At 39.5% G+C, this 24,929-nt stretch overlaps 1 protein-coding gene across 5 annotated transcripts in view; it reads left to right on the forward strand.

Annotated features, from left to right (window-relative positions):
- WAPL (WAPL cohesin release factor) overlaps window positions 1–24,929 on the forward strand; it is a 65,907-nt gene that overhangs the window by 25,277 nt on the left and 15,701 nt on the right. For 4 of the 5 annotated variants that reach the window (XM_066191619.1, XM_066191616.1, XM_066191620.1 and 1 more), the window contains exons 5-9: window positions 13,381–13,476; window positions 16,674–16,826; window positions 17,076–17,212; window positions 19,174–19,285; window positions 24,481–24,708. In XM_066191619.1, the coding sequence (XP_066047716.1) occupies window positions 13,381–13,476; window positions 16,674–16,826; window positions 17,076–17,212; window positions 19,174–19,285; window positions 24,481–24,708 (726 nt within the window). The remainder of the gene's footprint in view (window positions 1–13,380; window positions 13,477–16,673; window positions 16,827–17,075; window positions 17,213–19,173; window positions 19,286–24,480; window positions 24,709–24,929) is intronic. The other variant, XM_066191621.1, reaches the window with a different exon arrangement.

Genomic DNA, 24,929 nt, shown 5'->3' on the forward strand with positions numbered 1-24,929 from the left:
GTCTACCCCAGCTGTGTAATATTCAGTATGAAATTGCCCTTTCATAGCATTAAAAGAACTTACTCATTTTCTTGATCTTATAGAAACATGGGTTATCTATAGAAACATGGGTCATTATAGGGTACTCAGGATTTTGAGGCTTTTCAAAGTGTGCATACAGCAAAAATTGAGTTTAGCCACCAGGTAAAAGTTTGCAATAGGGGGATCCATGTAATCTCTGTTAAATGCAGCTTTTGTGACCTGAATGTCCAGGACAGACATTTCAGGTGCTCAGGGCCTTTCCATGAGCATTTTGCATGACTTGTTTGTGTTACCTGGTGACAACAGTCCCTGTCTCACCATCATTGCAGCCCACAACTGCTCTAGGAGGAGAAGGAGGGAAATGAGCTTGTACTTCTCCTTTCCCTTTGAGTTCCATAGGTTTTGCAAGAGCTGGCAGTTGCATGGTATTATAGAAACTGTCTTTTACATGTGTTCAGAATGTGCTCTTCAGTCCAACAGTTGGAAGAGGTTTTTAAAATTATTTTTCCTATGGAATTTTAATAATTCCTCATGAAGGTAACTAATTACATGTGTTATATGAGAATTTCACTTGAAGTAATTTTTCAAGGTGCCTTTTTTTTTTTTTTGGTCTTCCAGAACCTGAAGATTTATTATCTCCCCCGTTGTGTCGATATATAACAATTTTTCATTTAAAAAAAATGGATTTGTGGGGGGAGAAAGGATGACATAGTTGGTTTAGCTCTCAAAACGTGCAGGGGAATATTCTTGTGTGGGAGGATACCTGACTGGTACGTCCTTGTCAGTTGTGATGCCCTTTGAAAAAGAAGTGTCACTTGTTGCTTTGACTTTGGACAGAATGAGAAGCTCCTCCCTCCAGAATTTGAAGTCAGATAAGTGAGGAGGGTGTTTTCACAGCTGAAATAGTACTTCTTGAAGATGGAAGTTCCTCAGCTTCTGCTGAGTGAATAATAATGTTTTTTAAATTAAGCTTCTTATCAGTGAACATGTTACAGTACACTGAGAAACAGAAGTACAGGAATTGCAAATTTGACTGGAAATTTTTCAGTTGTATTTTTTAACAGCATAAAACAGCTGTGGGTGTTCTGCTAAATACAGAATTTTTAAAAAATTTAAATATTTATATGCCACAAATATTATTCTGTAATTGCATTTCATGTGTTTCTTGTTTAATTTTTATTCTTAAAAGCCCTGAGATTTTATGTGAAAACAGTTCTAATTAATTTTGGATGTATATAGCATGAAATTACTGGGGGAAGGAAAAGGCCTCACAGCAATAATCATACTGTATAAGGGAGGGTGGTTTCAACTCTGGAAAATTCTCAGGTGGGGATAAACTTAATTCAGGTGGGGAAGTTGCGAATGAAACAGCTTTTTTGACCCGGTAGTAATACAATGGAGCTAGGAGTAGATGTTGCTGTAATTGAGTTTCAGATTTTAAACTTTGATGTTCTCTAATCATATGGCTGTTACATGCAGTTACTAAAAAAGCTTGTAAAGCTTGTTCTGATGGTAATTAGAGATGCTATAATTACCTTCCTAAAATATAGATATAGACTCTTAATCTTAGTTGTATCTTAAGGGAATTTTCATCCTGGGAATGAAAAAACCCAACAAATTAAAAGTATTAACCTGATCATAATAACTAAATGATCTTAAAAGATCTCTGGAACTTCTTCACTGTCTCAGCACCGTTTATTTTTTCTTGTAGGAGGTAGCAGATACAGTATTAAATATTTTCTGTTAGGTGGTGATGTTCAGAGCTGTGACACTGCATCAGACTGAGCTGCCAAGAAAAAAGCTCTGTTACTCAGGAAGCAGAAGGTGCTGTCACTAAATTTCAGCAGATCCGGAAAGCTCAAGTGTTTTTTCCAGTCTGTATTCAGTAGATCTCTCACCCATGGGTTGTAGTTTTGAAAACTTGACCATTGTCTCCAAATGCTAAAGTTCAGAAACTTTGAGTTTGTGTACAATAAAATCTTACTGACATCGTTGACTTAGTGAATAACAATGTTTCTAAACACTGCTTTTACTGTAAGGACTGAAATTGCTGCCTGGTTGCAGCAGCCATGGACATTATGATAGGTGAGTAAAGTCTCAAGCAGAGCCATGCTTTTAAGTGAATTAAACCTCTTTATCCTGAGCCTGAGTTATAGGAGGAGTGTTACATTCCATGGCAACATAATTAGGTGCTTACAGTACATAAATATTGGCATTACTTGAGTTGCAAATTATGGGTGTGAAGCAGACATGAGTAACATCTGCAGAAGTTTGTTTGCAACTGTTTACAATTTTAATTCAACTGGTTGGGTAACTCATGCTCTAGCATGTCAGATGGGAACTCTGGATACACCCACCTGCTGGCCCCTTTGAGCTGAGTTCCCCTTCTACATATTAAACTAATTCTCCATTAGCAGGAAAACCCAATAGAGTAGACAAGAAATTTTTCTTGCTATGCTCCATATCTACTGAGACAAAAGACTTGAAAATGGGGAGCATAAAAATGATTTCCTGAGATTTCTTGCTCCTGCTGCTTTCACAACAGGTTTTAGCTACAGTCAGCAAGTGAAGAGAAGCAGTTTTTGTAGGAATACTCTGGAACAGTTTCCTGTGGCCTTATGCAAAATATCTTTCTCTAAATAGGAACCTGAAAAAAGCCAGCTTAAAAGTGAAGTGCAAGATAAGGAGGACTGGTCTGTCCCCACCTTAACCTTTTGATCTATCAGACTCAAAAATTAATGATTATACTTAGTGTTTTGTGTCAGTTCAGTGTTTGTGTTGTCCAGCGTGTCACTAGGGACCACCAAGTCCTCTGAACAACACATTTTCTGGGATGGCCCCTCTGCTCTTAAACTCAAAATTTATACTGAGTGATCTGCAGCTCTGTGCTGATCCTAGTTCTGCCTGTGGCCATAGGAAGCCAGCCTAGACGTGGTGAATACTGATTACCTTTGAATATTTCAAGGTAAGAATTTAGATAGAGTTGCAAATCATAGTTAAAAGGTATGGGAGCCTTTCAGCTTGAGGGGCCTGGGAGGGGGGCAGAAACTATAATCTTTCTGTTACTGCTCTTCAGGGCTGCTGAGGCATGTGGGAAGACTTAGGGAGCTGCATGAAGGAGACAGAGGGGGTGTTACAGGAAAAAAGCACTGACTCTCTCAAGTTGGCACAAATGGAAGCAGACTCAGTCTTATGTTTTCTCAGAGTAGCATGAAATTTCAATTGGATGAAGGCTTTATCAGGATTCTTTTTTTCCTATGCCTTAGAGTAGGTGAATTTTAGAAACAAGTTTTTTGGAATTAGTTTTTTAGATGTTGATATCTTTTGCACTGAGTATATTTCATAAAGCTTCTGTGCTACTATAGATTGCAATTTTAGCACCTATAAAATGCTGAAATTTTCTTGAGAGTTTGAAATGTGTTTTTTATGTTTAGTAAGATGAGGAAGAAAGTGCTCATTGTGTGGTCAGTCTGCATTGGTGATTAATGGACTACTGATCAAACTAAAAAGTAACCTGAAGGCTAATTCATTGCTTAATGACTTCTGACTCTAGTTAAAATGGGCATATTTCAATTAAACATTCACTTTTGCAATGTAAATTTACTGGTTTTAAATGACTTGAAGCTAGCTTAATTTTTTTTCTTACTCTCTTACATCGCTATGCCTGGAGAAACATCTTAAAATTTACTTGTTGAAGTCTTAGCCCTAGAAAACCCATCTGGCTTGTGACTGTGTGCACATTCCCACATGTACCCAGTGAATGGGGATACATCAGTGGGCTGCTTCTTTTCCTCTTGTGCACATGTTGGCTTGTACAGGAGAAGGAGTGGAAAATCCTCTTTGCCACTGACTTGATGTTTATGGTGTTTCCTTTGGCCCATTCAAATACTGGACCACAGAGTTCCCTGTGTGTGTGCTGGTTTTGGCTGGAATGGAGTTAATTTTCTTCAGGGGAGCTCTTACAGGGCTCTTTTGGGTTTGTGCTGAGAACACTGTTGGTAATGCTGGGATGTTTTTGTTATTGCTGAGCAGCACTTACTCAGAGCCAAGGCCTTTTCTGCTCCTCATCCCACCCCACCAGCCAGGAGATGGTGCACAAGGAAGTTTGAGGGGGACAGCTGGTCACAGTGACCTAAGGGGTATTCCATACCTTATGACATTGTGCTCAGCAATGTAAAAATATGGAGAAGGAAAGAGGGACACACTTTTGGAGTGATGGCCTTTGTCTTCCCAAATAGCTGTTACGCCTGATGGAGCCTTGCTTTCCTGGGAATGGCTGAAAGACTACATGCCCATAGGATGTGGTGAATGAATTCCTTGTTCTTGTTTTGCTAGTATTCATGGCTTTTGCTTTCACTGTGTAACTGTCTTTATCTCTTTTAGTGTTTTCTCACTTCTACCCTTTGGATTCTCCCCCATCCCACTGGGAGTGAGTAAGCAAGGAGCTGGCTTGGGCTTAGTTGCCAGCTGGGGTTAAATCACAGCAGTCCTTTTTGGCAGCTCCCATGAAGCTCAATGGGTTTGAGATAGTGACAGATTTGATTGGGATGTGCTAGATCAAACTGATAGCTGTTAGTGCATTTTAGCTGTTAACTGGCAGGTGTCTGCCTGCCATGGGGCCCCCTTGCCTTACTGTGTGGCATGGCATTTGGCTTTCACTGCTTGCTGTGCCTGAGAACATTTTGGTAACTTTTAAACAGTACTTTTAAAGTACTGTTAAAGTTTAGTACACTTCAGTGCACTGAAGTGGCATTGCTTGGGAGTTCTTCCACTAGTGTGGACTGCATTTGCCAGGAAAAGCTGAGATCTTCTTGGATTATGCATCAAAAAACAACAACCAAAAAAACCCAGTCCCAAACCCAACAAACCCCCATCTACTGTAAGGACTGGTTTTACCTGTAATGAGCAAAAACCACTGATAGAAGCACTGATGGAATGCTACTTTTGCTCTTCCTTTGGTTAATCGGATCCCTCCTGTTTCCTTGTGCCTTCAGTTTCCCAACATTGTGTATTACTATAAAAGCAACTCACTGAAAAGGAAACATTTGCCATAAATCTTAGTCTAGTTCACTGGGAAACTCTAAACTATTGTATCTGCTCAGTTGAGGGGACCCAAGAAGAGAGATTAAGTCATCTTAACCTGGTTAAGTCAACACTGCAACTGAGAAATGCTCACTAAACACAGCGGTGTTAGCAGGATTACGTGCAGCACTTTGATCAAGTGACGTCGGTAGGGTTAGTACTGACAGTAGTGTCAAACACATGAATGAAAGCATTGCTGAATTCAGACATGGCTTAGCCAACAGACTGCTGCTGAACTTTGGATCTAAGAGAAGAACTTAAGCCAGTTATGACCCTGTAACTATTGCTTTTCATGTTTTAGTCAAGTTTTAAGAATAACTTCTGTACCCATCAAAGTACAGAAATGTTTGCAAGATTTCTAAGTGTGGTCTTTGGCCAGGTAAGTTGGAAGGACACGTTAAATCAATGTTGTGTAAAGAGCACTTATTTCCAGTTACCAAATGTTGAACCAGGAAAAAATTTTCTTTTTTTTCTTCTGTGTGATTTCAGTCTGATCTGCGGCTAGTCCTTAGTTCATTATTTAAATGCATCTTTCTTGTCCTACAGGCAGGTTTTTTTTTTCCATGAGGAGGTCAATTTCATCATGGAAAATAACATACTCCTGTTATAAGGTTAGGCACTGTTAGAAACTGTCAATACCTGAATAAAAAACTAACACGTGAGCCTTTGTTTCTAATAGCGTTTATTGTAATAACGTGTTTTAAGGGTATGAGAGATCTTTTACAGTTTGATGGGAGCTTTCTCCACTGGTGTTTCATGCTGACTGGAAGGAGCTATAAATACCAATTTGAAACAAATGCTGGGTGTAAGTAAACTAGAAGTTCAAGATGAAATGCTTATACCTGGTCTTTGAAAGTATTTTGAAATTGGAGAAGTACGAACCCGTGCCTGCCCTGGGCTGGCTGAGTAATCTTAGGGCTAATGTGACAATGACGTGTGCGTGGGCGGGGACAGAAACTAGGCTGCGCTGTGGTCTGTAGTTTTCCACTTAGCTTGTGTTATACTGCACAGTAGATGTTTATCAAAGGTATCCTGCGAGTAACGTTTCTTTTTGCTGGCCTGCAAACAAGTCAGCATTTCCCCAAATCAGATTTTTAAAGATTTTTCTTTGTTCTTTCATTTTTAAGTTTTAGAGTATTAGAACATTACTCTATCTTAAGTGCACAAACTTATGTGATTCTGCTTAATTAGTTTTTCATAGCTTATTTTAAATAACTGGTCCTGAAAAAGTAGCAGAGGAATTATAATTCAAAAGTTTTGCTATCAGTCATAGCCCTTTCTATACCTATAATGGTAGGATCAGAGTAGACTGGCCAGGGCTCATTTTAAAAAGAACTGTTTGTCTTCATCCTGCATAACCTTTAGTTAATGTCCTATCCTAAGGCTGAACAGTTGTAACAAAGCATTTTTTTCAGTGGTTAGAGACTGCTGGTAACTATGCACATTGAGTTGCTCTTCGCATCCTAATTTAGAAAGTCAAAATCGTGTGTTGTTAAGAGGAAAGATTATTAGCTGGCAAAAGCTGTTTTGACTCCACTGAAGAGTCAAGCTGAATTTGGGCAACTGAAATATTCTGTGACCTCTCCGTTCAGCTCTAAGCCCAGTCTGTCTGTCAGCAGGCTGACGAATGGTGCTGGGCAGAGCTGGCAACCTGTGACTGTTGCTGGTTCTGCAGTGCATTCCTTTCATTTGCTGATTGGTGCTTCTGGCAGGTTAGCTGCCCAGTCCTGAACTGAAGTGGTTTTTGTGGGGATTTTTTTGTCCAAATATGTTTTGTTGGAATGATAAACAAGAGATGGGCTGTTACAAGTACCAGCCAGTTATCATCAGCCTGTCTATTGTAAGCAATTTTTATATTGCTGGACCAAAAATAAATTTAAAAGATAAAATATTATAAAAGGTGAGAATAAATCTGTTTATTAGCTGATTTGTTAGAAGCCAAAGCCTCATATTGACACTGTTATTTCACCTAACATTTGCAAAACCAAATTCTTCTATAAGCACATTTATTTAATACTGGCTTCCAAGTGCTTACCATTTAGGGACTTTTTATTATTATTAATGTAAATAGACCAAAGCCAATTCTTAATGTGTAAGCTAGTAAGCATGATACTAGTCAGGACTGGGAGGTTTTTAGATTAGTCACTTAAATTGAAGAGTCAGGTAGTTGCTGTAAGTTTACTGGATTGAGTTGGGATTTAGCACCTCAAAGCCGTCTTGGAGTGAAAGCAAATGCCAGGAGTTGGTCTCCTCACTTCAAGGTAATCATTTGATGCTGATCAAAATGATTTTCTTCTCACTCATCATATTAAACCGTGGGGAAGAGGGTGTTCTGGTTGATGCCAAGCTGGAATCCTTCCACCTGTTAAAAGTGCTCCTGCAAGTGTCCTCCATAGGCAGCTGTTGGGTAGAAGGGTGGTAGCAGCATTCTTGGAAATGCCTGTTTTCTGGGTGGTATCAACAGAGATGTCAGCAGCTTTGTCTGAGAAGGGGAGAGATGCAAAGTGAATATAATAGGCTAAGTCCTCACAGAGGTGAGAGGAACAAATGAAATTCAGGCATGGAAATGCTTCTCCCCCTGTGCATACTTGGCTTTTCAGGAAGTAGAAAAATCAAGTTGAATGGCAAATATTTAATGTCACGGTGGAAATGTGGCATTTTATACTTCCAGTTCCTGGTATTAGCTCTAAGGCAAGAAGCAAAGATTGGTTTAAGTATTTTTGAAACTAGATTCTCTCTTGCATGCTCACATTCCCTACAAGAAAGCTCACACACACATCAGTTTTGTAGTTCCAGTAATTAATGTTTTAGTAACTTGGCAATGCCGGGTGGCTGTGTAGGATAAATGTTACATTGCACAAGGTCTCAGTCCTGTAGGAAGTTCTAAAATGGGAAAAACGCTCAAAGGGATTAAAATATACCAGTTTCATTTGCCAGTGGGAGCTTAATTTATATGCAGATGAATATGCAAAATTGTCTTCACAGCTCCTGTGTGCTGTATGAGCATGGCTGGTTCACTCAGCTCCGTCTGTGGCTTGATGTGCATTCCATAATTGAATGGTGAGACAGGAGCACGTCTTGAGGGGGAAATCGGTGGTGTTGAGGGCTCAATGTCCTTGTTAGACACATTTCAAAGTTTTTGCTTTGAATTAGCTGTGTTTTGACCTGATGTAGCAAAGCCTGCTAACAGGTGGCATGAGGTAGCTGCTCTCTGGAGTTGCATGTGGAGTTTGGTCACACTGGGAAGCAGTCAGGTCGGCATCCTCAGGCTCAGTGATGCAAAGCCCAGAGCTGTAACTGAGGACATCTGGAAGATTTATTTGAGCAGTGTTTTTTACTGGAATTTCATTGCAGTTACAATTGTGTGAGGCTTTCCTGTTAGTAGATTGATAAACTTTGGGTAGATGAGGATGAACAGGAGGAGGGGAGGGGGATGTGTCTGCCTGCTTCTCTCTGCCTTTCACAACCAAGGGAGCAGGAAATCTGTGTGATTTGTGCTGGGAAGTGCTTGCGCTAGGGTATTCCTTGAACTGCGGGTTTTTCTTTTCTTTTGAGCAAACCATTATGTTTCCAGTATTGTGGTGATATGTCTAAACTATTGTACCCTGTCCCTTTTAATTAGACTTAATAAAGGTTTCAGGCCAAATCAGTGCCATTACCATATGGCTCCTGCTTCTGAGCTGACCTTTGCAAACACTCAGCATAAGCAGCATATAGAACATCATTGGCTATTTCTGTTAATGAATCTCATTTGTCAGATTGTCCTGTTTCTTAAGTTCTGTTTTCATGTTTCACTTGGGTGTTGGACCCATTATCTTGTGCCCTGTGGGCCTTCTTTTGAGCTTGAAGGAAGAAAAAGCATTTTAGAGTTCTTCAGAAGTTTGATGCAAGAAAAGCTTCAGTGACTTTTTTTTCCGCTGCTCCTTGTGTTGTCCGATACTCTTAAACCTTCTCTGACTAACAGCTTGTAGTTGTCTGGCTGTGTGTGTGCATTATGTGTTTTGTGTTTAAATGGAATAGCACCTCACAATTAAGTGATCCATGGCAGTGGTTTATTGGCACTAATCTGCTATTTTGATCCAAATAATGGAGATGCAGTTCAGATTTTGAACACTGCAAAAATGACTTGGTGCTGGTTTTAAACTGCAGCTGGAAACTGCTGTCTTATCTGGAGTCCAAGTTAACATTTTTTTCTGTTCTCTAACATAGCTCAGCCTGTGCTGAATTGATACTCCATCTTCCTATTTTGAAGTGTGATTTCTTTTTCATTGCTCTGAGTGATGTTCATTCCTTTCCCTTTTCAAAAGAAGCAGTCCATTATGAATATTTCTGTGCTGCATAACATGCTTGTTGCCATTTTTCTGTTCAAAGTGAGACATGCAGGACAGGATAGTCCTCTTAATGATGATGAATACAGAGTGGTAACTCATATATTTTGTTTGTTGGGGTTTTCTTGGAACTTGTCATTTTGACAAGCATCTGGCATAGTGTTACTGAATGCATTTCAGATATAAATAATTCATTTATCAGGATATCTGTTAAAAATGTTCTTGAGATTTCTTTTGCCATTGTCTTCTACCTTGGAAAGCGTTCTTGCCTGCAAATAGATGCTCTTTCTTGTTTTGCTAGTATATTCTGTGTGACTCATGTCCCTGGCTCTTATTTTCTGCTATTCTTACATCTATGAATGGCAGGCAGTGCTGCATCAGTATGTGCAGAGTGCCAGCTCTTGAAAATTTCAGCTTTTGAGGCTTTCAGGAATGGGGAGGTTAAGCATGACCCATAGTTGATGCCATTTGGAGAGGATCTTATAAAAGAGACAACTCTGTGCATTTTGTAAAATCCCTGGCATTAGTTCTGGTTTTGTATCTGCACTCACCCTCCCCAAAACCACATGCAGGGTCCCACAGTGCCTTAGAGCCACCCTGGAATATTTGCAGTCTTTTGGACATGTATCTCTGTGTAAGCAGCTGTCAGTTCTAGATGTACAGAAGAAGGAAACTCTGCTGCTATTCAGCATAGGCTCTTACAGCTGATTAATATTGCAGAACCTATTTGCCTTAAGAACACAGAATTCAAAGGAATGATGTACTTCCACTTGCATCTATTCCGAGTTAGTCTTGAGAGAAGGAATTATTAAAGAAAAGTCTGCAGTATTTGAATAATTGCAAGGTTTTCTTGTCTTTAAGGGAAAGTTTCTTAAATTATTGCTGCTGAAATATCAGTTTTGCTTGTTCAGGGAAGCTTGTTATCACAAGCATTTGAGTTGCCTTAAAAAAAACCCACCCCAAAACCAAACAAACCAACCTCTTCACTTTTGTGATCAAGCCCTTCTGCAAAGTCTTTCTTCACTAGCATTTATTTGATCTTTGTTACTTTTCCTGGCCTCAGTTCTGTCACACAGTAATCCAGAGCACGTCCACACAGTGCTCACTGGTTCATCGGTACTGGGGCAGTTTCTTTGTACTTGTTCTGGAAATTCATCCTAATTCTGTGCTGCAAGGGAAAATGGGAAGGTTGCTTTCAGAGGTGGGTGGAAAGGAGGGATGTATTTGCTGATGGCAAAGTCCGTGAGAATTGTAAGAGAGCCTCCAAAGTCTCTGCATAATGTGTTAGAACTGATTAGAACGTATTTCTTTGGAAGGTGGTGTTGGATTTTTGCAGATGTGTTTTGGTGGACCAGCTGTGTGCAGGCAGTGTGACACTGACCAGGTAACACGTGGTAGGGTGTCTAAGGAAATACTGCTGGGAAGGTATGGAATCACAGGCCAATCATTTGTTTAGATCTTTTCTGATTTGAAGTGGAAGATGCTACAAGGAATGGTGGCTAAACCTAACCTTCCATAGGTATTTGAGATTTTAAGGATTACTATTTCCAGCTGCACTTCAGGCTGGGTTACAAGAGAGCTATTAAATGCAGATGTCCTCGTTTCTCTGAACAGGCATTTATTGGTGGCATTCCTTGTTTTCTTATGTAAAATGCAGCCTCTTTTCTCTATAGCACTAGTAATGGTTAAGTTGTAAAGTGCCATGTCACAAAACACTTTGGGATGCCCTGGCGTTTGATTTAGTAAGGGATTAAGGGAAATCGGAGAAGAAAAGCCCATTTTTGACTGTTAAACAAAAAGCATGCCATCTTTGGAAGCCTGTGAACCCTGAGTATTTAGAAGGAATTTGCTTTTATCTGTTTGCCCTGTTGAACTCTTTCCTAGCATCAGCTGTTGCTCTCTGCTGGGGAAGACACACTAATGCTGTGTGGCCCTTTTGGTTGCACTGCCACAGCTGTTCGTGTGCTTTGTTTTAACTCCCTCCCAAGCACTGAATGTGCTTCCTGTGGGCTGGGCCTCGTTGCCCTGTGTGTGTGTGCACAGCGGAGGCGCTGGATTGGGAAAAACCAAGGGGGCTGCAGGTGATTCTGTGGTGTGGTCAGCAAGGCACCTGCCCAGCTCTGCCTCTCCAGGACGAGCTCAAACCCTGACTCTGTTCCCCCTGTGCCTGCCAGGGGCTGTGCTTGGCTCCTGCTGGAGCACAAGGCCTGAAGGAAAAGGAACACACAGGCAGAGTGTTTCACCCCAGTCTAGTCTGATTTCTATAAAATGCTGTACCATGCACGTTACTTGACAGAGTGTGTTACCTCCTTGAATTATCCTGTATACCAGGATAGGGCACTTGCTCTTGCCAGTCTTAAATAGACACTGAAGTGAAGTCTGGAGTAATTGTGGGCAATTCAAGAAACAAAACCACTCAGTCCTTCTTATCCATTGCGGATATCTGCGAAACTTGTATCTTTCTTAATTTAAAAAAAAAAAAAAAATCTTTGTTGTAAATTGTCCTTCCTTTGTTCATTGCAGAGCCTGAGTCAGATTCCAGGTAAATATTTGCTGCTCGAAAAGGTATAGGAGGAGAGTTAACATCTGAACCGTTTTGGAACCTTTTCTCAAATAGGGATGCGTAGCACACTTTCTTCCTGTTTGTGGGCCCAGATGTCCTCTTGTAACTGTAGTATCCTGAACATGGGACTGGTTTCTCAGTTAAACTTTTTGCGCTGAACAGATACTGTCTAAAAGAGCTTCCTTGCAAAACTGATGAAACTTAAGATTAAAACTGCTGTATCCATGTTGATGAATGGGACATGAGCACTGCTTTAGGAACATATTTTAACAACCCAAGTTTCTCATGACCACATCAATGCACACTCTAGGGTGGAAAGAGGCTTTTCTCTTGTCTGGAGACTGGAATGGTTTAGTGCTTTTGGGCTCTGAAAACTCTCGGCTGAGGCTTTCATTCTGCTAATATTCCTTGAAATTTTGTTTCATAGGGCTTTCTCTTAAGAAGAACAGAAGGATGCAGCACAGTAGAGTTTTGGCTTTCTAGCTTTTGACATGCCAGAACCTTGTTGCACTTTGTGGAGTGGTGCTCAGTCCCTGGCTGGTCCTAAGGCTTGCCACATGTAGCTCCTCTGTGGGCTTGAGCTGTATTTGGGTTAAATAGTTGATACATTATATTTTGATAGAAAACGTTTATTTGAAATAACTCACATTTAAAATGCTGTGGAAGGGCTGTGAGGAAGCAGGTACTTACAATTTACTTGATACATGGCACGGTGGGAAATTGTGAAAATTGTAATGCATTATTAGTCTAGAACAATATTATGCAAGTAGATTAGTAAACACAAATGTAAAAATAGAATCCTTTGCTTCCGCTAAGGAGTATGTTATATTTCCCAAAAATTCAAGGACAGTAAATTTTGATGCATTTTGATTTGCCTTGACACATTTTTGAGCAGGATGAAAAAAAGGCTTCTTAATTTATTAATGTGGATTAAGGCATTTCGTTTGAGTGTTTTTATTCCTCCTAGAATCAAAGTCTATTTGAGTTCTGCATTTTGATTCTAAACCAGTCATATTTCTACTGACATGGTGTTTGCTAACATGTTTTTTTCCCCCTGAGCTGTCAGTTTTTGTCTGTAGGAAGGTTGCAGACCTTTTGCCTTTGAATAAATTTAAGAGATGGGACAACTGAAAAATTCTTTAAATACATACATATCATGTCTTTTTCTATTTGAGTGAGTCTGTATGTCTTTAAAACCATTAGATGCCTCAAAGTCTGTGATTTTCCAGTATATGTGAAATTGAGAACTTGTGTTGCTGCAAATTCAGCAGGGAAAATGAGGCTCGTTTTCCTTGTTTGGCTACAAGTATTGCTACGGTAATTTTTGAAGTGTATAGTGACTACTGGTAATTTACTTAAGAAATAACCTATATTTTTATCTTTTAGTCTCCCACAAAGGCAGTGTATAATGCTAGACACTGGAACCAGCCAGAATCAGAGGCTCTGCCAGCACCACCAGCTTTGAAAACTCCCAGTGTCCCAGTAAGTAGATTGTTGGGGTTTTTTTCTCAAGTTTACTAAATCTCCTTTCAAGATTCATTGATATTTTAAAAAAAAAAAAAAATCAAAACAACCCAAGTTCTTGCTATCTGGTAATGTCACAGTAATTCAGAATGAAGTCCACTTTGTGATGCGAGCCACTGGAATTTGGTAGAAAATAAATTGTTAGTGGATACTGTAGGATAGAATCTTTCATATCTCTTCAATATAGAGTTGCCAAAAAATACTTTAGGTTATGTTCCCCCATCTGCTGAAGTTAAGCTCCCTGACAATGGGCTCCATTTCATTTTCTGAGAGAACTCCCAGGATTAACTTACTGATGAACACAGAAGTCATCAAATTGCTAATGAAAAAGGGAAAAACTTGAAAAGAGGTTTTTGATTTACTTTTTCCTTTCTAATGGAGTAGTGCTGATTGCTGACTTAAATCTTTAGATACTATGAAGGAAACGTCATTTTCTGTGTACAGTCAGAAATGCTAATACCAACATTTTGAATATCAAAAAATTGACCAGGGGTGAAAACAGTTCTTGAAGTTGTTTGTCCAGAAGTCAGTGGTTGTTTTGATACTCAGAGTAATTGTTTTCTAATTCTTTTGAGACTCTGAGAATCCAGGGTCTTTGCTTATATTTGTAGAAGTTGTTACTGATTATCCTAAGAGAGCATTGTACATTGTCAATAAACAAAATTTCATTTGGTGCCTTGCTGATAGTACTGGCCTGAGAACAGAAAATCAGAAAGTAGATATTTTTGCAGTGAAAAGTCTTCAGCTTTTGTTTTTGTCACCAGTTTGTAGTTTGTTTTTTGATTTTTTTTTTTTTTTTAAATTCTACCCGTTTGTGGTATTCTGGTACTTCTTCCTCTTTGATTTGTGATTGTTTTTGGTTGCCTCCTCACAGTATTTTGCTCAGCCTTCTTTGGATGTTAACTGCACTGCCTGGAAAATGCAGATAACTGATTGGAAAACAGCCATTTCCACTAGAGTTTGAGGAGAGAGCAGAAATTTCAGCCCTGGGTTTTTCCTAAACCCCTTTCTCAATTTAAATTATGTGCCTTTGAAGTGAAGGTTTTGTTGCTTACTGAATCTCTTGGTACTGATTTTTGTGAAGTACTCTGATAGCTGACTTGAGGGCAGATTTTGTGTGAGTCTTGTCAGACAGACTTTGAATATGGCTCTTTCAGGCTAGGGAAATGTCTGGATCATTCATCCAGACAGTCACTTTTGTCTTCTGTCAGACTTCCACTTTGTATCTGGAACCATCAGACTATTAATTCAGTAATGTGGTAGAGGTTTGGCTGAACAAACCACTGAGGGCAATTTGTGTGTGCTGCTCATGTTCTGATGTACCTCTGAAGTTGCTTCAGACGCAGTTTTTAACCATGATTTACATATGTGTAATACTTCAAAGTTACAAGGTAAATGAGCCTTGATCCAAATGTTCAGTGCTAGTTCCTGCCCATATGATCCTGCCTCTTTAATTTCTGTAGAAATTTCTCACCTGAAGCTTGGGAGAAAGCTGTCTTAGGTTTATGGTGAGAAACTTGCAGCATGCAAACTGCTTATGCTGAGTGTTCTCTTAGGGCCTCTCCAAGTGCCCTTGGAGTTTGTTTTGAAGGGGCAGCATTAACCAAGACTTGGATGAGATCCTTCAGTGGCTCTCCTGTGTTCACAGACTGATAAGATCAGTCCTCCAGTATGTGCTCTAAACCGGTTTTTCAGGGTGGTTTTATTACCATTTTGCCACTGGTACTTAAGTGAGTGAGTACTGAAATGCCACAGTAATAGTTTGAATGTAAAGAATACTTCAGTAATACAGCAGCTTCTTTTGGCTTTTGTTTTAATTTTGTCTGTCACTGTACAGTGCACAAGGAGGCTTTCTCTCCAGCTGTCCCCTGGAGGGACAGCTCATGCATCTTCTATGGCTGCATGTTAATTCTATTTTTTCAGTCACACTTTTAAAATATTCTCATTTTTCTGTGTAAGGAAGCTAAGTACATTATGTTACTGAGAGATTGAGGGTGAGTAAATGCCCGTTGGCACTTGTACATTTAGAATTTGGCATTTGGAGGTCTTTTTCCATATGCCTTGTTTGCTGTAGTTTGTCTTCATATCAGATTTTGTGTCAAAGAAGTAATCTGAAGATAAGCTGCACTTCAGCTTGTAGTAGCCTCAAACTAATACAGCAAAGTAAGTTGAGGAGAAACCTGTAATACTTGCCTGAGTTGTCTGAAAATCTGTCTGTAGTTATTCTAGACCTAACATCAAGTTCCCTACTCCCTGTAGAACAGGTTTTGCTGTATTTTGTGCTATGGTATTATGCTCCTAAAATATTTAACAGCACAAAAAGAGAATACTAGGAGTGTGCCGTCTCTGGTTTGAGGCCTGCTCTGTGCCTGTCACTGCTCTGTGTGGCTTTTGTTGTGCTGCTGCAGACTGTCCTGGTAGTGTCCTGTCTCCAGGCCAGGTGGAGTTTGGATACCAGGCTAGGGGCTGGCACAGGAGTGCAGTGTGCTTTGGCGGGCAGGGCTGGGCTGGCACAGGAGTGCAGTGTGCTGTGGCAGGCAGGGCTGGAGGAGCTGCGCTGGGCAGGGCTGGGCTGGCACAGGAGTGCAGTGTGCTGTGGCAGGCAGGGCTGGAGGAGTTGCGCTGGGCAGGGCTGGGCTGGCACAGGAGTGCAGTGTGCTGTGGCAGGCAGGGCCAGAAGGGCTACACTGAGCTCTGCAGGCTGCGCTGGGCTGTGGCAGGGCTACCTCAGGGCTGTGCTCTGGTCCAGAGCCCGGTACTTCTGAGGGCTTCCAGTGTGGTCATTCCCGGAAACTCCTGCGCACAGGAGTAAGAGCCTTCAAAGAGCAGCAAGTAACTCTTTATGAACACTGAATTTGGTTGGTTTACTTACCCTAAAGCTTAAGGAACCAGTATAAAGGACATTTTATTCTTCCACTGGTTTTAGTTTCAGAATTTTACTGGAGCTTCCCTGATACTTGGAAATGGGATTTTTTTGTACTGAAGAATAGACACATTGTCACACAGCTTAGGTACATCTTGGTAGTGCAAGGCAAGGACTAAATAGTCCCAAAGTGTGAGTTTGACAATTGCACACCTGTACTGTTTCCTGATGTATTTAGTGTATGTTTTCATGCTCAAAACATCTGCCCATTTTAGCACTTTCTTATTAATAGGTAAGGCTATCTTCAAAGGAGGCAATTCATAAAGATGATGGAGTTTTTAAGGCTCCTGCACCACCTCCCAAAGTGATAAAAACTGTGACAATACCTACTCAGCCCTATCAAGAGATAGTAACTGCATTGAAATGTAGGAAAGAAGACAAAGAAGTAAGTATTCTTAAAAAATTTTTAAGATAAAGAATTACTAGTAATCCTAACTACTGAAGGAACAGTGTCAAAACGCAATTTGGCTTTCCTATTAAAAATAATATTTTTATCTAAATAGTTGAATGGCCTTTATTAACATCTTAACGTTTCCTTGCACTTAAAACTGAATAGATTTTTAAACTGTACTTGTTAAGATTATAATCAATCCCAAGAGCAACTTACTTAGGTCAACATATTTGTCTTTTCCAGTTATACACTGTTGTTCAGCATGTAAAGCACTTCAATGATGTAGTGGAATTTGGTGAAAATCAAGAGTTCACAGATGATATTGAGTACTTGCTAAGTGGATTGAAGAGCAATCAGCCCCTAAACACACGTTGCCTTAGGTAAGACATCTTAATACAAAACATGGAACCTATATTTAAAAGAGAGATTGAATTAAATATTCATCGTAGAAGTGACCACGCTTTAAAATGTCATTGACATTTACCTGGCACTTCTGCCATGAAAAATAAAATTTCAAAGTAGTAATTAAGATAGTATCTTTGCAATAATCATAAGCGGTATGGCTATGAAGATGAAATAGTAAATTCGGCAGTAAGAGACATCTTTGGCACACTTGTTATCCTTGCTGTAAATTAAAAAAAATAACTTCTGATAACTTGTTTGTTTAGTGCATCTTATGTGTGATGTCTGTTGTTTTTAATGCAAATTAAATTCTAAAATAAAATCCCTAAGACTGCAGAGTTTGATGAAAATCTAGAACTGAAGTAATAGTGAGATGTTAACTTCAACTGCCTGTTCTTTATCTTCTGTTGAGAAATAATGTAACTGGTACCCACTAGAAGGACTGAGGCCACAATACTAATTGGGAGGTTCCTTAAGTTGTCTTGGACTGCTCTTAATATTCAAGTTACACATTATTGCGAAGTTGGCATCAAAAATGTTAACCTTGCTTTGAAAAAGTTTGTGACTTGACACCGGTGTCAATTGCCTGGACATGAAAGTAATTGTAATAATGTTAAATAAAATAACCATGCAATAACATTTTAAATACACCTAAATTTTCCTTTGTGTTCGGTAAAACTAAAACAGCAAGAAAGAAAAACTTGAATCCATAGAGAGAGATGATGGCTGTGTTTTGTTTGTGATTTGACTGTGGCTGAGAAAAAGCTTTCTATGCCTCTAAGACAGCTATTTTAAAATTTATTTGTTTCATAGAAATTAGCAGTGAATATTGTTGCTGGAGTATAAGTACAAGAGCTCTATCATCCAGTTTGTTTACACACTATGGTAAGAGTAAGTTACTACTATAATGACAGTTTAGGAGTATTTTTCATACGAGTAGTCCTTATTTGCTCGTGTGGCAAACTTACTCAGATTATAAACTAATTCTTCATAAAGTGATATAATGGAATGTAGCACATAAACACAACAAAAATCTTTTTTTTCAGTTAATAAATTAAAAGAAAGGTGTTTTTCCAAAGGAAATCAGTGTTTAAGGATAGGAGTAGACGTAAAAGGCGCAGATAGGTAAGCTCGAACTGGTGCTGTTGTGATGGAAGACAGAAAGACCACTTGTTCTTTTAGACACCTTACTGTGTGAATTTCTTATAGGCAAATTCCTCAGCAGTCATGGAAGACTTGATTGCAGATTCACTCCCACATTAGTGCACATTTAAAAGCAGTGTATTTTTAGCAGTTGTTATGTTGCACTGTTCTAGAAATGGCAGACAGCTTACTGAGAAAGCTAGGGGAAAGCTGCCATTTTTAAAATAAACTCTTCTCCTGGTCACTGATTAACTGATACATTTGTCAGATCTTTTCTGAAATCTACACTGTTTCCATCAATCATAAATGCAGCAATAAATATGAAAAAATCTTCTGCATAGCTAATGTTATGCATAAGCGAGACTGGTCAGTCTCAGATAACCAGTAGATAGCAATGGATTAGTTAACCAGTAGATAGCAATGGAAGCTCCATAATGAGCTCTCCCATGTCTTAAATCACAGCAACTTCATGCTTAATCCATGGCACTTTACTTGCAATTTAACTATTGGAAGTTTTCAGCTTTTTTTTTAAAAAGCAAATTCAGGCTGCCCTTTAAAATCCTGGTTTTAGCCAAGCTTCAGCTAAAGCAGACATAGTTTGGTGCTGGTAAGCAACTCGAATAAGGCAATACTCACTAATTGCAAACCTGCCTCACACAAATTTTAGTAGATACATTCCAACAGTTTGCCGGGGTGTGAGGCACGTGGTCAGTCTTGCGTTGAAGACTTGTTTATGTGCTGCTCTTGTTAAATGTGGTCATTTCAGTCATTCTAACGCAGAGTTCATTTTCTCCAGTGTAATCAGCTTGGCGACCAAGTGCGCCATGCCCAGCTTCCGAATGCACCTGAGAGCACACGGGATGGTCGCCATGGTTTTCAAAACACTGGATGATTCCCAGCACCATCAGGTATGGATACCTTGTGCATTTCATTCAAGTTTGTTCATACCTGTCTGCTGAGTGAGGGTTTTGTTCAAGGTCAAGCATGCAAGTCAAGTATTGTGTGTCCTGGTGTGTGTATATGTATATATATTTATAGGTATAGTATATCTAATGGTGCATCTGGGATCAGTGGCTCCATTTTAGGAAGCATTCATTAGTGTCATAAAGAATTAGAGCACCTGTGTCCACTGACAAATTCCTTATTCCACTGTTTATGTGCTTCTGGGTTTGGAAATTCTTTTCTAAAAAGCTAGGGATTCTTTAAAAATGGACTGTGCTTTGGATTGCTATTTTATTTATTCTTAAGCTTTTTGAAGAGTTTTATTGTTGTGTTTTAAATTCTTTCAAATACATTTGAAAGGAATCCTTCCTCCTGCTTAGAGGTGGCTCTAAGTGCTCGTCTCCAGACTTGCTTGTATGGGAATCGCCACCTCTTCTGTAGCTGTTTTTGGGGTTTTTTCATGTCTTGTGCTTGTCTCCTTGAGCACTGCTGTAATTGCAGTTTTAGGATGCCCTGAGCGCATGTATATATATATTTATCTATATCTATATCTATATATATATCTATCTATCTATCTATATGTATGTATATCCTGTTGGATCCTAGGAAAAGCAAATTGCATCTATTTATGGTAACATGACCTGAGAGTTAAACTTCTAAACAGTTAAACAGTTTGGTTTCCTTTATCAATGCTACCTCTGTGGGGCATCCCTTGAGATATTTTTACAAAAGCTGAAAAGATGAGATTTTACTTGAAATGGGTAGTAGGTATGTATATCAGTCAGGTTTATAATTTTCTGTAATAGCTCTAGAAGAATGACATACAATGCAGAATGCAACATTGCACCCACAGAAATAGGCATTTCAGAGATGGTATTTGACATCTTACTGTGTGTGGGGAAAAAAAAAAGCTGTAGTTTTAAGTAACTGATTTAGAATAATAACTTATTTTCCATCTCCCTCAAAAATTAGCAATAGCTAACTGTAAAACATAGGCACCAGCTTCAATGAGCTCATTATTTTGTGAGCTGTCAAAATAGTGCCAAGTGATACTAGAAATAAATGAAGTACAGTCACTCTATTTAGGACAGTTGCCACCACTGAGTTGCAGGAGATCAGCAGAGGACAGCTACAGTTCCCTGGAAAATGCACAAGCTTGCTGGGTGTATTTTTGGCTGTCTTTTAACAGTTACCATTATTCCTTCATTTTCAAAAGAACTAGCGCATAAAGTTCAAAAGGAAATTGCGTGCTATTATTAGTCTGCAGTAACAAAAAGCATTGATTATATTCACTATTTTCAGTATATTTGATGAAATGCTCCCTTTTGTCAAAGAAAAAAAAATGATAGTTAATGTTTGAATATCATTACAGTACATTCTTGGTACAGGTTTTACAGTATTGTGAAATTACTGACTTATCAAACTACTCTTGATAAATGCTAATGGATATGCCCTAACTCCTGACAGTATGTGTTTCAACACAGTCATCTCTGGATAAGCATGCTGTCTGTCTGTACTACCCTTTCATTCACTAATTAACTTCACTGAAATTTTATTTTTTTCCAAATGAGTAGAAATTTCTCCACTAAATCTCAGTTCAAAGTAACTGGAGAATAGTAAATCACACTCAGCTTTGCATTCAGGGCTCAAATCCCTGTAAGATAAGTAAGGACTGAACTAAAAACTCACAACTATTTGGTTAATATTTTCTTAAAGTATTTTGAAGATGGGAAAACTGCCACAGTGACATCGTTAATGGAAACAAATATGAGCTTATACTGCATTCATTGTTCTGATGCAATGGAATAGAGTGAGTGTGTAGGAGACTCTTAACATTTCCATAAGGATTACTGACAGTTGGCATTTCTTTAACCAGCAGGGAAAACAAAATAACCAGCCAACTTACAGAGCTATGCCCAAAAATAACCACATGAAAATTACTTGTTCCACCAAATTTTTCTTGTAGGCTTGTGTTGAAGCATAACTTTTTAATTGACTTTGTCTCTTCGGTGGTGCACTATAAAGATTTTGAAGTATTACTAATTTTTTAGACAAAAACTCTATTTCCATTATATCTGTCAGTAGTTAAGCACAGAAATGTGGTTTTATAATGTCTTCAGCATGAGAATAACTTAAAAAATACAAAAGTGCATTATATGTAGTGCTGAACCCTAGAAAATAACCATCTGTTCCCACAAGCTGGAGTATAAATAGAACAGGCAAGAGAAGATAAGGATCAGAGTGGGTGTAAATGGTCTGCCGTTTCTGGAGTGCATGTTCAAACTAGGATGTTTTCTTGAATTCTGTAGAAGGATGGAGTGCAAATCCATAGTTAGATACACCATGAGATTTATGTCTAGAGCAAATTCTATTTATTTTACTTTTTTTCTTCTCTGCCTTTATTTGAAGGCAGAATGTGTTTTACACATCTTGAGGAATAGAATGGGATGGGGGAAGCTCACCCCAAAAAAATCACTCTTCTACTGCAGTGTGTAAGGGTGGCATTTGGAAGGATTGATTTGGTTCCTTGGTTAGGTATTTTGTTCTCTTACAGTACTGATGAAAATGATTTGTACCAACAATTTTCCCGTCATTGCAAGCTCAGAATTGTGTGTATGGTAGGACATGAGATAGCTTTCAAGCACTGCGGTTAATTAAACACTTAGAGAAGATCAGAGCAAAATGTAGAATTGTTTTATTCAGGAGGAAGCCTACAGGGACTAGGGGAAACCAGCTTTACAATACCCCTATCACTGATATAAAGCTAAAGCAGGTTTCTTCCATGCTGTAAGCACCATTCACATTTGAGGTCCTTACTTCTGTATCATCACTGTTTTCCTGGTGCACATCAGCTGTGACAGGAACTGGCTCTTGTTACACAGGGCCAGTCCATCGTTTTTGCTTTTCCAGCAGCCCTCCTGCAGCCTGAAACCACCTGCATCATGTCTTGGTGTTCTGAGCACATTTAAGTATCTGGAAACCTGAGTGGCCGGTCTGAAGGGAAGTGTTGGCAGAGCTGATGCTGAGGGAAAATGAACCATCACTCCCTTCATAATGAAAAGCTGGTTGGGTTGAAAAGAAGGGCACCTGGAACAGGCAAGGGCTTGGTACAGAGGTCTGGTACAGGGTGAGTGTGATTGCCCTTACCGGTCTTTGGAGTTATCTGTAAGGCATTTCTGAGTAATGACCTAAGAACAGGCTGACTTTTGGAAATGCCTAAATAATGGCAGCCAGATTATAAATTCAGCGCTTTCCCTCTGTTAACTGCTGCATTTCTGGTTGATAGAAACTCCCTTGAGACCTTGAGCATTGTTTTTTTGTTTTTTTTTTTTTTAATCAGGAAACACCTAGATAATTCTGGTCATTAAAATACAGTTCTTCATAGATGTTGAAGTCCCACATTGGCTGAACAATGATTAGCTTACCTTTGGTTCCTCTGGAATGTGTGTACTCCTGTGTCCTTCACTGCCATTCTGGAAGAACCAAGTTCTTCAAGGAACCTGACATGTACAGTTTAAGCCAGCTGCAAGTAAATGAAGAGTAAACAATTTTTGTAATTGATGAAAATGCAAGGCTTATTGGAGAAAGTTAATGAAGATCAAGAGTAAACAGTGTATACTCTCTGCAGGCAGGTCACATAGATACTGTCTGCCTTACATCTGGCAAGGCTGGAGTAGTTTTAAGAGGCTGGGGTAGCAATGCTGGCAGCTAAGAGTTTGTTGTGGGTTTTTTTAACAACCCTGTCTTCATGTATTTGTGAAAGATGTACATTTGGAAACCCATGCTTCCTTCCTTCAGTAATTCAAATGCATCTTTGGTAGTTGGCCAGATTAAAGTCAGTATTTACCTGAGGATCTCCGTAACTCAGACAGGAAGGAGTTTTGATATAGCTTTTGATAGACTGTCAGCTGCCTAATCCTGTTTCGGAAATGCTGATACTGCCTAGTATGACCAGGTATGATTATTATTTACTTCTAAAATAAAGAGAGCAGGTAATGATTGCTTTGGTGGTTGACTGAACTCTGAACAAGAGGTTAATCTGCTATGACACAATTCTGCTCTTTCCTGTTGAGCTGTACAATATTTATATTCCAGAATTAGTTTGTTTCCATGTTTAATTTACCTTATGCAGAAACAATTGCAGTGGATGCACTCCTGAGGGTTGAACTCAGTAGGACACACAAATACCCCTCACCCGCCTTGCTCTCAACTCCTCCAGTTAGTGCCTGAGGTTTCTGACAGTTTTGTGCCCAGCACACCTCTGTTCCCAGTGAACATTCCTCCTCTTTCCTGTAACTTGGAGCTCAGTGCAAGTGCGGTACTTAGACATCAGGGATGGATGGTTTTGCTTCACTGCCATCTGTCCCTTCCTGACAGTCATCTTCTGCCTTGGCTTTTCTGGAGCCTCGTGAAGGTAGACTTTAATTCCTTCTTCAAGAAGAATGAAGTGTTCTTTAGCCAGTCAGCTGTGCCTCTACACCAATTCTGTGTAAGATACAGGTGGTCAGGTTAATAACATTCACTTACCAAGGACTGATGGGGATGGACAGGGGAACAGGGGGAAGCTGGTTTATACTCTGCCGACTTCCGAAAAGCAGAATGCCCCTGGAAAGAAAAGGTGCTTGTGCTGGAAAAGTTTGGATAAACTATTGACTGACAGACCCGTTTGGCAGAATCAGAATTTATGTCCCCGGGCACTCCATCCCTGCAGACCCTGTCCCCATGATCTCTGGATTTTCTGGTGCTGTCACCAGTTCATCCCCTTGAACCAGAATGTTCACCTGCCTTGCCACCATGTACCCTGAGCTGTTTTACTTTGTTCCCCTGCCATCTGTCTCTTGTCTAATGCTGTCTTACTGGAATAACTGTTTCTTACTCTGTCTGCAGCACTGAGTCCCTAAAAAGTCCCTTCTTTTCTGCTAGGGCTTTGTAAATGCACTGAGTGCTTTATGTCTCAGTTTTATTTGTCAGGAGAATGCATTAGTAACTTGCTAGAAGGAATCTCCATTCAACAGTGCACATGCAAGTGCTAAGACTGGGGCCTGTCAGGCATTTTCTTTTATGAATCTTCAGCTTGTTTACTAAAAATAGTAAAAGGTCTGCCTGAAATGATTAGTAAAAGCTAACTGGTTTTTTTTTTTTCTTTCTCTCCCAACCCAAGAATTTGTCCCTTTGTACAGCAGCTCTAATGTACATCCTGAGTAGAGATCGCTTGAACATGGATTTAGACAGAGCTAGCCTAGATCTGATGATACGGCTTCTGGAATTGGAGCAAGACGCTTCCTCTGCCAAGCTGCTGAATGAAAAAGACATGAATAAAATTAAGGAAAAAATTCGGAGACTGTGTGAAACTGTTCACAACAAACATCTTGATCTCGAAAACATCACGGTGGGTACAATGCTTTTATTGGAAGCCTTGGCCATTGTGGAATTCTTAATAAAATGAAACTTGCAAGCTTCATCTTTCATTTCATATCACCAGCAAAGGACTCCTGGTGTGTCGTCTACCTTCAATGTATACCTGAGTGCACTGCAAGTGTTTTCTTCAAATTTGAAATTTCCTTTGTCAAGGGTTGTTAGTAGGATCAAGTTAGGATGTTCTTCAGCTGT

This window comes from Chamaea fasciata, unplaced genomic scaffold, assembly GCF_029207755.1.
Source record: "Chamaea fasciata isolate MVZ Bird 193981 ecotype frontalis unplaced genomic scaffold, bChaFas1.0.hap1 SCAF_9, whole genome shotgun sequence".
NCBI classification, from domain to species: Eukaryota; Metazoa; Chordata; class Aves; order Passeriformes; family Sylviidae; genus Chamaea; species Chamaea fasciata.